This window comes from Epinephelus moara, chromosome 12 (genome assembly GCF_006386435.1).
Source record: "Epinephelus moara isolate mb chromosome 12, YSFRI_EMoa_1.0, whole genome shotgun sequence".
Classification (NCBI taxonomy): Eukaryota; Metazoa; Chordata; class Actinopteri; order Perciformes; family Serranidae; genus Epinephelus; species Epinephelus moara.
The window spans coordinates 10,599,085-10,611,823 of record NC_065517.1 but is presented as its reverse complement, the minus strand read 5'-3'; the positions used below and the strand labels follow the sequence as shown (position 1 = coordinate 10,611,823).

At 41.5% G+C, this 12,739-nt stretch overlaps 1 protein-coding gene across 1 annotated transcript in view; it reads left to right on the top strand.

The window, feature by feature from the left end:
• fynb (FYN proto-oncogene, Src family tyrosine kinase b) overlaps window positions 1–12,129 on the top strand; it is a 103,119-nt gene extending 90,990 nt beyond the window's left edge. The window contains exons 8-12 of the mRNA XM_050059005.1: window positions 2,714–2,878; window positions 5,104–5,283; window positions 8,743–8,819; window positions 11,581–11,734; window positions 12,119–12,129. Coding sequence (XP_049914962.1) covers window positions 2,714–2,878; window positions 5,104–5,283; window positions 8,743–8,819; window positions 11,581–11,734; window positions 12,119–12,129 — 587 coding nt within the window. The remainder of the gene's footprint in view (window positions 1–2,713; window positions 2,879–5,103; window positions 5,284–8,742; window positions 8,820–11,580; window positions 11,735–12,118) is intronic.
• The last annotated feature ends 610 nt before the right edge of the window (window positions 12,130–12,739 follow it).

The following is a 12,739-nucleotide window of genomic DNA, read 5'->3' as shown; positions in this document are numbered from 1 at the left end:
TGTTGTTTACTGCTCCCGCTCACTCACACCCATGTTGCCTAATCATGAACTGACTCAAGGATCTGAGGAAGTGAAGGAAAATTTAGTGAGCCAATATCCTCTAATTGCGACCTGTGGTTCAGCAAAAGTTGCATAGTCACAATTTGAAGGCACTGTGTATGAAATCTGTATGTGACTATAGCATCTTTCACATTCTTCTGAAGGTTTTGTTTGTCAGAACGAGACCATCCTGGTGAAACCTGATGCAGTCTGTGTCCATTAATTCATTTTGCCCAGGTTGGATCAGTGCCTGTTTTAAAATACCTCTCACGGCTGCCAGTTAGAAAGTTTAAAATTAAATGATGATGTAATCTCGGTAGCAAGTTGAATAATTGCTCTGTCACAAAGATGAAGATCTAAGAGATAAGTCCTTTAAAATGTAATGTGCTTTAATCAGGGAGTGATGAACTTATCAGAGCACAAAGTTCATCAGTTGAAGCTGCCACGCCTTTCTAGGAAACACTGGCTGTTGTGATGCATGGTGCGTGGATACAGTCCACATATTGACAGGTTTTATGACAACCAGCAGAGTGAACATAGAGCCGTATTGATGTCTGAGCGGAACAGCTGAGGCAGCAGACAGGCAGCCCAGATGGGCTTTGATGGCCGAGTTGCAGGTTGAACACTCCCATGGGTGAGACGCAAGGCCTTTATCTCGTCTTTACTGCCTCATGCAAACAACCTGGGGCCTTATCACTGGCGGCAGGGGGAGGAAGGGGGGTCACTTTGTCCCTGCTGTGTAAGAAGGGGGTTTCACTAGATATCAGCATGGAGGTACAAACGGAAACTCTGCCCTAACCTGCTGGCTTAATCAATCACGAGCAAACATGAGAGCTTCCTCCAGAATAAAAGCAAGAGATGTTTGATTTCATGACACAGACGACACGGTGTCATCAGCCAGAGAAGATCGAAATGGAAGCAGCTAGAGCACCACTCAGTTGCCTAAACAAGCATGGTCGTTAATGCTTCTCATGGTGCGTAAAGTCCCAGCGCTCCATCTTTATGTTTAACCACAACTGTAGATGTACATTTCCCAGATGAGTGACTGACAGCCGGAGCTATCTCTTTACATAAATTACTGTCATCATCGTAAAGTATATGCGAGTCGGAGATGCCATTAGCCAAAGTGGGCCATAACATCGAGCCTTATTTTTCCTATAACCTGCACCCACACTTGTTTTTCTCCAGCTTCAACTGCAGGATGAGATATTTTTACTGTTTATTCATTCAGCAAGATTGGGCCGCTGCAAAAAGACCTCAAGATACTGTGGAGAAAATTATGTCCTAAATAACATCCTAGCACCAGGTATCCCTAAAACAACTCCAAAGCTACATCTAGCTATACAGGTTTATTTAAATGTCCCGCAACAAATAGTGCCCACTCTGTATGGCCTTACAACATGCTAGACAACAAGAAGAGATTTTAAACTTACTTCTGCTGAGAAGACAGGGGGACAAGGGAACTATAGGTGAATGTGTTTGGTCCAACAAATGCGGGACATGGACGAGGAGATGTGCTTTCAGTATTTTTAGATTTGATAATCTGGCAAGCCTGAGCCAACCCTATGCTGCTCATGCCAGTACACACAAAATTCAAGTACACATGCCAGATAGGCTCACCGTGACAATCCAATCACATTGCACAACAAAGTATGACAGTGTCCTCAACATAATATTTTCCAGGTGCATTACATGAAAGGAAAATGTAAAGCAACCCTTTTTTATGCCACTACGCTGACAATAGCCATGGACGGAGGCATTATGTTTTCAGGTCGTCCATCCGTCTGTCCCATTCTCGTGAACGCAATATCTCAAGAACGCATTGAGGGATTTTTTTTTTTCAAACATGGCACAAACATTCACTTGGACTCAATGCTGAACTGAACTGATTTGATTTTGGTGGTCAAAGGTCAAGGTCACTGTGACCTTCTCATTCCCGTGAACAGAATATCTCAAGAACACCTTGAAGGAAGTTTTTCAAATTTTTACTTTTACTTTGGGTCAAGGATGAAGTGGTTAGAATTTGTTGGTCAAAGGTCAAGGTCACTGTGACCTCACAAGACATGTTTTTGGATGTAATGTATATGTCAATTCTGACAAAATTTTACACAAATGTCTAATAGACTAAAATGATGAAGTGATGACATTTTATATCTCAAAGGTCAACCTCATCCTGACACCATGATGATCTGCCATTATTCAGTGTCAGGAACAGAAGGGGAAACATTTGGTCACTGTTGTTTTACATAGCGTTTGTTTTTGCTTGGTGTACCTAATAAACTGGCAACTGAGTGTATATGTCACTGCCAATTGTCCCTGATGAGAATAAAGTGCAAGTCAGGAAGAGAAAATTTTGTAGCTGCGTCTCTCAGCCCAGAATAATGATGTGCTCTACCGAAGTTAAAGTTATATATCAGCTGATAGATGGAGAGGAATAAAGAGTGAGCTCTCTGGTTGATTTGATGATCAGTTAGGAACACAGAGACCACATTAGACCGATTACTACTGGATCCCCTGACCTGGATGCAGCCTGATTTTCATGTTTATGCTGCTCTTTGTCATTCTAGTTCTTGTGTTGCTTTGGGACTTTCCCCTCTGCTGCAGAATGCTCTGCTAACTCTCTGTGCATCTCTGTCTCTGCTCTTATTTGTGCAACGCTGTGCGGCGCGTGCAGACCGAGCCGCCGGGCTCTGCTGTCGCCTGGTGGTTCCCTGTCACAAAGGGATGCCACGCCTCGCCGACCTGTCTGTTAAAACCAAAGACGTGTGGGAGATCCCGCGGGAGTCGCTGCAGCTCATCAAGCGTCTTGGGAATGGGCAGTTTGGGGAGGTCTGGATGGGTACGGATCCAGTCGCCTCCAGAAGAAGAGGCCGCATGGAAGGGGCCACACTGAGTCAGCAGAGACACCAGACCGACTCCAAAACACAAGCAAATAATCTGGCCTGGGAAGGGAGGGGATCAAATGAGAAAATGGGGCAGGAAATTTTGATAATTCTCAGTTTGGGACTTTTGCCAGGGAAATGCTTCTGGTTTCTGACCCCTCCCGACCAAAATCATCTGGAAAAACATCCAGAGTGTCAGGAGACTCTGCTCCCACAGTCTGAAGATGGCTCCCTTCCATGTCCCTCACTGCATGTTCCTCTCCCCTGTAGTTAACCCTGTGTGCCTTGCCTTCCCTCCCCATGTAGAGAGTGCGGATGGTTTGTGCTTTAATTTAACGGGCGTGTGTGTGAACTACATCCCTGACACTATGGGCTTGAGTCATGATGCCTGGGAGATCAGCAGAGACGCACTTGATTTGGAAGTAAAGCTGGGGACAGGATGTTTTGCTGATGTGTTTTACGGTAAGGAAATCCCCCCCAAAAAGTACCCTTGTTGTTTACCTTGGGCCACCCTGGAAATAAATGTGAATATTTTTATTTATCCTTTCCCTGGCATTCTTAAGTATGCCAAGAAACTGTTTGCAATTTTGTCTGCTAATTGGAGATGAAAGCAACTGCTTTCTTATCCCTCTCCAGCATTCCTGAAGGATTTTTGTGTTTGTTAAACATAATCCATAAAAAAGCCTTTAAAAAATCAGTTCTTATTTATAAATACAAATTTCTGCTTTGCTGTTATTTCCAGTAATTAATTGAATACAGCACTGAGTGCAGTATGGAACTCCAAAAGGGTCAATATTACAGTAAATGGATAAAGATAAATGTATAAAGCAAAGCAAAACACAAAAAGAAGAAGACTGTGTTTGCCATTTCACAGAGTGCTTTCTCAAAAGAAGAAAATAATAATAATTTGCTGGCTAGCTGCTGTTGTTAACATTTGCCCTTAACTTTGATGCTGAGTATAACTGGCTAGTTAGCTAGCTAGCTAGCATCTGTAGCCTTGTTAAGCTAAAAAAAACAGTCACTAGCTTGTAAGCTAAAGTTGCTAGTGCTAGTTTGTCAACATTGTGTCGCTGCGCTCCTTTCAGTTGACCACATACACAGGTCGTCTTAGAGGTGCGCATACTAGAGAATTATTTATCTGCAAACACTTAAATAAACACTAAATAAATTTTTCCCAGTAACGTTAATTGCTTGCAAACATTTCAATGATTTGTTACGTAATTTTACTGTTTATTTGCTCATTTTCATACATATGTTTTACTCTCCTTATTTAAAAAATGTATTAATGTTTAGTTTTGGCCATTTTGGACTTTCATACTGCAGAATATGAGGGTGTGCATTCCTATCATAGCAATTCCATCTGGACAGATACTGAGGACAGGGCTTCTCCCAAATGACACCCAGCCTCTGGGATCCTATTGCCTCACAACCCAGCAGGTGACCATCACCCGCTCAGTCCTGACTCCGCAAATGTGTCCACAGCTGCATCACTAAAAAAGCCTACTCTGATTTATGGACTTACTCTGAAATTAAACCCCCAAACACATGTAGAGTAGACCAAATGTTAGCTGATGGGCTGTCTTCCCTTTGGGTCACTACTAATATCCCTGCACCCATTACTGTCACAGAATGAGATAAATGGAGCACTACTTTGTTGAAGTGATTACAGTGATCCATATCTTATTATGCGTAGTAGCCAGAGGCGGAGCACATTGGTGGTATAGTCATGCTGTGTTATAGTAACTGGCATGAAACCAGTGAGGAGCTTACAGGCTTGCCTTTGTTAATCATCCTACAAAGGATTATCTGCTCCGCGTTGGCGTATTGTGGCTCTCAGAGCCCTGCTGGATCCCTCTCCTGGCTTTTAAAAGCCATTTCAAATCAAGGTCCACTCTAAATCTCGTACCCATTTAATTATCCTTCAGCAGACTTCTGTGCATGAGAATTACAGACAAACAGATTCTCATACTGTCTCCTGATCTCATTCTGTGTTGCATGTTTACCTCATTGTCATTTCAAAGCAAGACTTTTCCCCCTGTTTTATGACTACAGTCGACTCAGCTGCCAATCATCTCCTCAGGTTAGACAGCGGGGTTGGCAAGTCTGACTTTGAAAGGATGTGATTTGAATATGAATCGATGTTCCCGCTGTGCTGATGTCAGCATGTGTGTTCGTGCGCCAGGAACGTGGAACGGCACCACCAAGGTGGCGGTGAAGACTCTGAAGCCTGGCACCATGTCCCCCGAGTCCTTCCTGGAGGAGGCTCAGATCATGAAGAAACTCCGCCATGACAAGCTGGTGCAGCTGTACGCTGTGGTGTCTGAGGAGCCCATCTACATCGTCACGGAGTACATGGGCAAAGGTAGAGGAACACAAATATGCATTCACACAACTGGAATGGATACAGCATTCAGTCCCAATGACTTTTTGCACATTTAGTTATGCAGTTATTCAGTACAGTAAAAAATAGCTTCCATACAGAAAACAGAACTGTAGAAAGTGGATTCAAGACCCAAAGTGTAATGACTAACGAGCAGCCCTTTGAGGCTGCAGTGTTCACAACACTCTAATACCTGACTTGGGACCTGAAGCTATATTTTTACTATATGTCATCCATTACTGATGGTTAGCTCGCCAGGCTAATGCAACACTTTGTCTCTGTCTCTTTCCATATGTTTCCCAGAGCATTGTATACCTTCTTACAGTGCATGACACACATGGACACAGACAAATTATGGCACAGTCCGAGAGAGGAAGAGAGGCATTTCTTACTGAAATATATTTGAAAATAACAAAACCCTAAGCCGACCCAACCTGAAGCTTTATGCAACAAAATGGCACAAATCCATTTCCAAAGCCATTATTGTGTCAGAACCCATTATGTAGGGGTTAGGGAGAGAGTGTACAACATGCTGATGATTTTGCTTTAAATATCAAAAAATATTTTTCTGTCTGCTGTGAACCTGAAAAACTCCAGAGCCGGCATGTTGTGTTACTATGACTACTGGTGACCGTGAGTTGCAATGTCGTTAGCTGCAACATAACTGCATATTAAACATTGTTAATGCAGTGACACCATTTTTTCACCATTTGGTGAAATGTTTTAAGAACACACAATAGATTTACAATGATTTGGTCCATCTTTTGTACCCACTTCGGGAACCACTGGAATATAAGAATACTAGAGTCGTGTTTGCATTGTTTCATTCTCTGTGAAAGAGAGCAGTGATCAAAGTGAGCAGCACGTTCGCAGTGGAGATGTCTTTGTTAGATTTGTGTTACTCAAAGGCAACAGATATCTGAGTCCAACCTCTTTTATATTGTCCTCACTATCAACAATCTCTCCTGTCATCTTGCTGACCACAGCTCTTGTGGTCCCCACGTAATATCTCCATAGCTGCTGTAGCCCCGAAGTCTATTTACATTTTTCAGGAGGTGCTCAACCATAAAGTCAGTGTAAGAAATGCTTCACAAATGTCTGCACACAGTGTTAGCGCAGTAGGGCTGTGAGAGAGGAAATATTATTCATTAAAATCTAAAGTCCCAGACACACCAAACTGACTTCAAAGAACTAACAGCCACCAAAGCAGACTGTTGCATATCCTCACGTCGCCTGTGTCTTGGCCAAAAAGTTGCACGTAACACACCAGAAAGACTACAGCCGACCAGCACGTACGTTTTGCACCTGCGTAAGAGGAAATAACTCTCCACACCAGCAGACTGTGGCAGTCTGTATGTGTCATTCAAAAAGGGAAACCAGACAACTTTCTTGTTTCTAGTTAGCCAGTTAGCACATTAACAACACAACCCAATGTTGAAAGAACAAAGCATATTTACCATGCGCCACTGAACAATAACACACCCTATCACAAAATGTTTGTGCTAAAGATCTCAGTGGCTTAAGAAAAATAATCTTACTTAATAGAAAAGTTTGTTTTGGTCTCACTTCTTGATTTTAGCAATTTGTTTACTTTCCTCACTTTAGTTTCTCTTTTCATGCAGTGAGCAGACCTGCCAATGATGGTGATTTCATTCACCAAGGGGCTCTGCCCTTGCTGACGCTGATTAAACATGCTGAATTGGCTGGAAAAAAACAGACAACGGCCGATGAGGGGCAACGGTGCGGGACACAGGCGAACACAAATGGGCGACCTCAGCGTAGTGTGTTGAGGCCTTAAGGGGTTTATCCTTTTGGGAAGCAAAAAAAAAAAAAAAAAAGGCAAAGCTTGTATGCTGAAAAAGGAAAGGGTTCATCCTCCTGGAAGCATGAATATTTTTTGTAAATTTATCAAAAAATGCAATTTGCACATTAGGTTAACTGCATAAAATACATTTTAACACAAACAAATGATAAGATCCTGTTTGCAGTGGCAGAATATAACTACATTTGCTCAAGTACCATTGCTGACTTAAGTAGAAATTTGAGGCACTTGTACTTTACTTGTGTATTTCCATTCTATGCTAATTTATACTTCTACTCCACTACATCTTTTCATCCTCTTTCTTCTAAGTAACCATAGAGACAGTGGACAGTGAGGGTCAGTCAAAGAATTGCAATACAATTATTGACACTCATACGTTTCATTCCGTCACCAGTGTGCAGAGCTGATGTAAAGCCAAATATGGTCAATCAACTTATGTGTTGAAGTGATGAGACTTTTCTAGTGAAGTAGGCTTATTTCAGCAACCCGCCAATGGCAGCTGACATAATTTCTCTTATTTACCAATTCATATTTTTACTCAATATTTGTCAAATGGTAATTCTGGACCCTGCTCAGAGCGCTAACATCAGGAACGTTATGCAAGTGGAACAAGTGGAACAGTAGACTCCATGGAGATCATGTCACAGATTCTTTCCCTTTCTTTCTCACCCCATTTCCAAAACTCACTGGATCTACATGAATAATACAAATGTACTATTTTGGATTCAAATCTTGGATCCAAAGGAAAGGTGACACCCGTGATACCCACAGTAAATGTGGTGTTTGTAGATGGACTGACATGTTAATGGACAGCCCTACTGCTTGTGGGGTAAAAAAAAAATGAATGGGATTAGTCTCAACTTCTTTGCTTTGTTTGATCTGAGTTGTCACAATAGCAAAAAACAAAACAATAGCACAGTAAAATGTACAAAAAGGTTTCGATCTAAAGCATTGTACTCCATATATTATGTGCCAAGCATGCCGGCTTTGCAAAAAATGTTTTTCATTTAAGCAGAAGTGTTTTTGTTCCATTTCAGTCAGAATAATAAGAACAGTTCTGGTAAACCCTCGGTTTCAAAGAGACTGAAGATGATTAAGGTCTTCAAAACAATCCTCCAAAAACACTGGAATTTAGAAACCCCACAAGAAAGAGCTGTGGATGCACATTAAACACCAGAAAACACAAGAATGGAAACTTTGATGTGCATCACTGTGTCTGTTGCATGCAGAGGCTGCTGCCACATCTAGGTCAGCCCATTAAGTTGGAGAGGAGAATGTGTTTTCAAAAGGCAAGACCCAGTGTGAAATTTTATGAATGTCAAAGTATTTGTGGTGGTCATCAAATCCCACAATCCTGTATTTATCCTCTAACTGTCATTACTGTTGATGATATAAAGTAGAAGTGAATAGACAAATTACAAACCTCATGTCTCCGGACCATTCAGCTGTCAGATTATTGCTTGTGGTTGGTAATTGCTGAATTAAAAACAGTTCCTGTGGAGGGTGGGAGCAGTAGGGCACCACTGATTCGCTGGTGGATCGAAGACTAGCAGTTTGTGTCTTCAGTGTGTGTATGTGTACTTGGACTGACATCAGACATGTGTTTATGTCTGCTGCAGGAAGCCTGCTGGACTTCTTGAAGGACGGAGAGGGACGAGGGTTGAAGCTGCCGAACCTGGTGGACATGGCAGCACAGGTAAACCTTGATCGAAAAACTACTTTTGTGTGTTGAGGTCACTGGTCTGTTTCTGTTATATGAAAGTAACATGAGTAGTGGACTTGTTTCTGCTTTCCTGAAAACAACAGAAAAGATTTCAGAAAATTTGGAAAAAGTCTTAAAGGGACAGTCCACCTAAAAATAAAAAATACATACTTTTTCTCTTAGATGTCATGCTATTTATCCATCTAGATGGATTTGCTGTGAATTATCAAGGGTTGGAGATATCAGCCTTAGAAATGTCTGCCTTCTCTCCAATATAATGGAACTGGATGGCACCTGGCTTGTGGTGCTCAAAATGCCCAAAAAAATAAATTTGAAAAACTCAACAGCAATGTCTCTTTTCCAGAAACCATGACCTAGTTACTCAAGATAATCCACAGAGCAGTTTCATGTAGGAACTATTTTCTTTCTGCCGAACTACACCTGCCAACTGTATCACAGTGCAGAAGGAGGCATGCGTCTACTACTCACATAGCACCACTGTACTACTCACATAGCACCACTGACGCCATTAATGTTTACATATCGCGCTAGCATGAGCCTCTCGTTCATGAGTAGATGCACACTTCCTTCTGTGCGGTGATTCGGTAGGCAGCTGTAATTGGGTAGAAAGAAGTTCCTGCTGGTAGGGCTACAACTAACAATTACTTTGACTGGTTTTATAAATGTGCAGATTATTATCTCTATTAAGTGATTGGTCCATGTTGGAAAATAGTGAAAATATCCCTTTTAATTTCCTAAAATCCCAGGTGACTTGTTTGTATTTTGGCTAACAGTCCAAGGTCCAAAAAAAATCATTATAAAATCATAAACGACAAAGAAAAAATCCTCCATTTTCAGAAGATGAAACCAACGAATGATTAGTACTTTTAACTGTAACTCAGTGTCTCTTCTACAGCAGAAATGCTGAACTGTAGAAGAATTGTTTCTTCTTTTCTTGTTTTTCAATCACTTTTAAGTTACCGTCAGTCAAAGACTACACTTCCTGCCATAGGAGCAGTTTGAACTTTAAGGTTGGGGGTTGAGGGGAACCCCCAAAATTAAGAACTCCAATATCTTATTTCTATGGCCAAGGAAAGTTCAATTAGTATTTATGAACATGTGCAGCTCTCTCTCAAAGCCAGAAACCAGAAAAGGAATTCTAAAACTTTTGATGTCATCAAGCCTGGAGCTGCTCAATAGACAATGAATCTGTCTGTTTGTGTGGACCCATAAAATGTTTATTTTCTTTGTTTACTTTCTTTCGTTTGTCTTTTCCTTTTTTTTTATACCCAAATGAGCTTTATTCTGTTGTAGTGTTCTCCGTAATGTCACAGAGAATGTACCCATGTACTCAGAACATTCCCAAGTGCTCCCGATGTCGTCTGGAACATCTTTCCCAATTCATTGTCTTTGGAGTTTTAGCATTTTAGTTTATTCAGTTAAGACAGAATTGTCCTTGTTCACTTGATAATCCTAGGCCATTGGAATAATATGAATGAATTTTGAAAATGGGCGTAGTTCCCCTTTTACAAAAAAAAAAAAACCCTAGTGGAAATGTAACATGTCTAACAGAGGCTTCATATATACAAAAACTGACAATCAGGATACTAGCAGGTGTATTTTCATATCCCGACTAATCTGCCCAATGAGAGAGAATTACCACAAACCACGTAACTCAACAGTAAACCAGATACAGATCCCAGCTATTAGCGTTTCTCCAATGATGAGCCTCGCAGGCTCGTTGACACAACTACCCCATGGTGTCTATAATGTGAACCTTAGCATATATGTTAAAACACAGAAAGGTCTGTCGTGTATTGGGATCTCCAGGTGGCAGCCTGACCAAAGTTTTAAATGCTGTGTATACATTAGAGAGAGTGTTCAGACTATGGCTGCCCGCCGACCAAGGGAGGCAGGGCAGACTGTCCCAACGCAAGGACTTAATTTATTGTTATAAGTAAATAAAAGGTATCTTGTTTCCTATTCTATTATTAAGAAGACACAACGAGGTAGATGATAATTCATTCACCAGTTTATTTATTATCTGTGTTATTGCATTTTTGGCTGTGGCCACTAGGGGGCGAGTGAGCTGAACTCAAACTGCGTCTGTGCTTCTCGATGGATATTTTGCATTTAACGCCTTCTGGCAGCTCAGTGGGCCTCAAACCCAAATTGGCTGGTAGACTTTTAATTTGAAATATATTTTAAAGAAAACCCAGAATAAACACTCACTTCTTTGTAACTAACATATTCAGTCCATAGCAGAGCATTCACTTTTGTCCCACAATTTTAGCAGGTAATAAATCACCTGTAATAGGATACCTTTGCAATGAAACTTCCCTTAACCTGATTTTCTGTTTTCAGCAGGTAGCACAGAGGTATTTGTTAGAGCTGCATGTTAATGGAACTGTGTCTGTATGAGTTATGGCTGCCATCAGCTATTGGCATTTCTAAAGGCCAAGGGGATACAGGATGCTCTCTGTTCTGCTTCAGACTCCTTCCTAAACAAGCTCTTCTTCTGCAGAATCACTTGCCTACAGATCTTTTTCAGAGGATTGGATTGACATATTTCCTCTGCCAGACATTATTTATCCATATTTTTAATACGCTGACAGTTAAAAGTGGTTCTTATTTAGGAAGAGCTCTCTCTACGTGTTTCCTGAAACAACACAGTTGCAGTGTTCAGCAGAAACAATCCCAAGCGGATGTTTTCAGTGAGTGTTAATGCAGCCGTGTTCACTGTGCTGTGCTCCAGGTGGCGGCAGGCATGGCCTACATCGAGAGGATGAACTACATCCACAGAGACCTGCGCTCCGCCAACATCCTGGTGGGAGACAACCTGGTGTGCAAGATCGCCGACTTCGGCCTTGCCAGGCTCATCGAAGACAATGAATACACCGCTCGGCAAGGTGGGGCATCCCTCTACGCTAACACACACACACACACACACACACACACACACACACAGACAATGTTGAATGCACATACTTAATGCTCCCACTCACACACATTCACACACTGTATGACTGCATTAGGTCATGGAGGAAATTCTCTCAGCGGGAGCACCGCAAATTTGCAACACGCCCACATCAAATTGACCAGCAAATAGTTAGCTGTGAAGCCACGATCAGAGTCAGCTCCAAATATTTGTTCTCTTTAACACTGACACAGAGAGCAGACACTCCCTGCTCCAGAGACACAAAGACTTTACAAGGCATGTATACTAGAAATGAATGGTATTCTAGTGTTGACCACTGAAGCTGTCCACAGTGGGGCTGTTTACTGTGTTGTAGGATTTGACTGATATGTCCATCCATGACGCAAAAATATATATTAAAACAGCCTTTACTTAATATGTAAAGAACGTAACATCCTAATACCACAAAAGTAGGACATATTAGGTTAACTAAATGTCCATCATATCCCTGTTGGTTAGTTTGTGCTCACAACAGCTGTTCCTGTTGATGCCGTTTGTCTGTGCTCAGAAAATGCTGTCATCAATTTTGAGAATTCTCCTTTCCCCTCGACAAATGAACTCATTCTGCTACGCACATGTTGTTTAAGCTTTGCTTTGAAAAGTGAAACCTTTAATATAGCTGACAGATGCTGAACGTTGGCATTCAGCCTAACATGACCCAACTGTATAGCAGTGGTTATAATTGTGGTCAACCTCCTGAACTTTGAATTTCTCCTTAACTTTTCCATTAAGTAGCTTTAGAGTTTAGACAATGACATGTATATCTGTGACCCACCAGCTGAAGAGGTAATATTACTGTATACATGACTTAATAACTCCACCCTGTAATTATGTTGCACCAGACCGTGTTGCTGATGCTCTAATGTGACTTTTAATTTTGTGAGGTTAATTTTTGTGTCAACAAACACATCAGTCACATCAACAAAGCACCGTATAG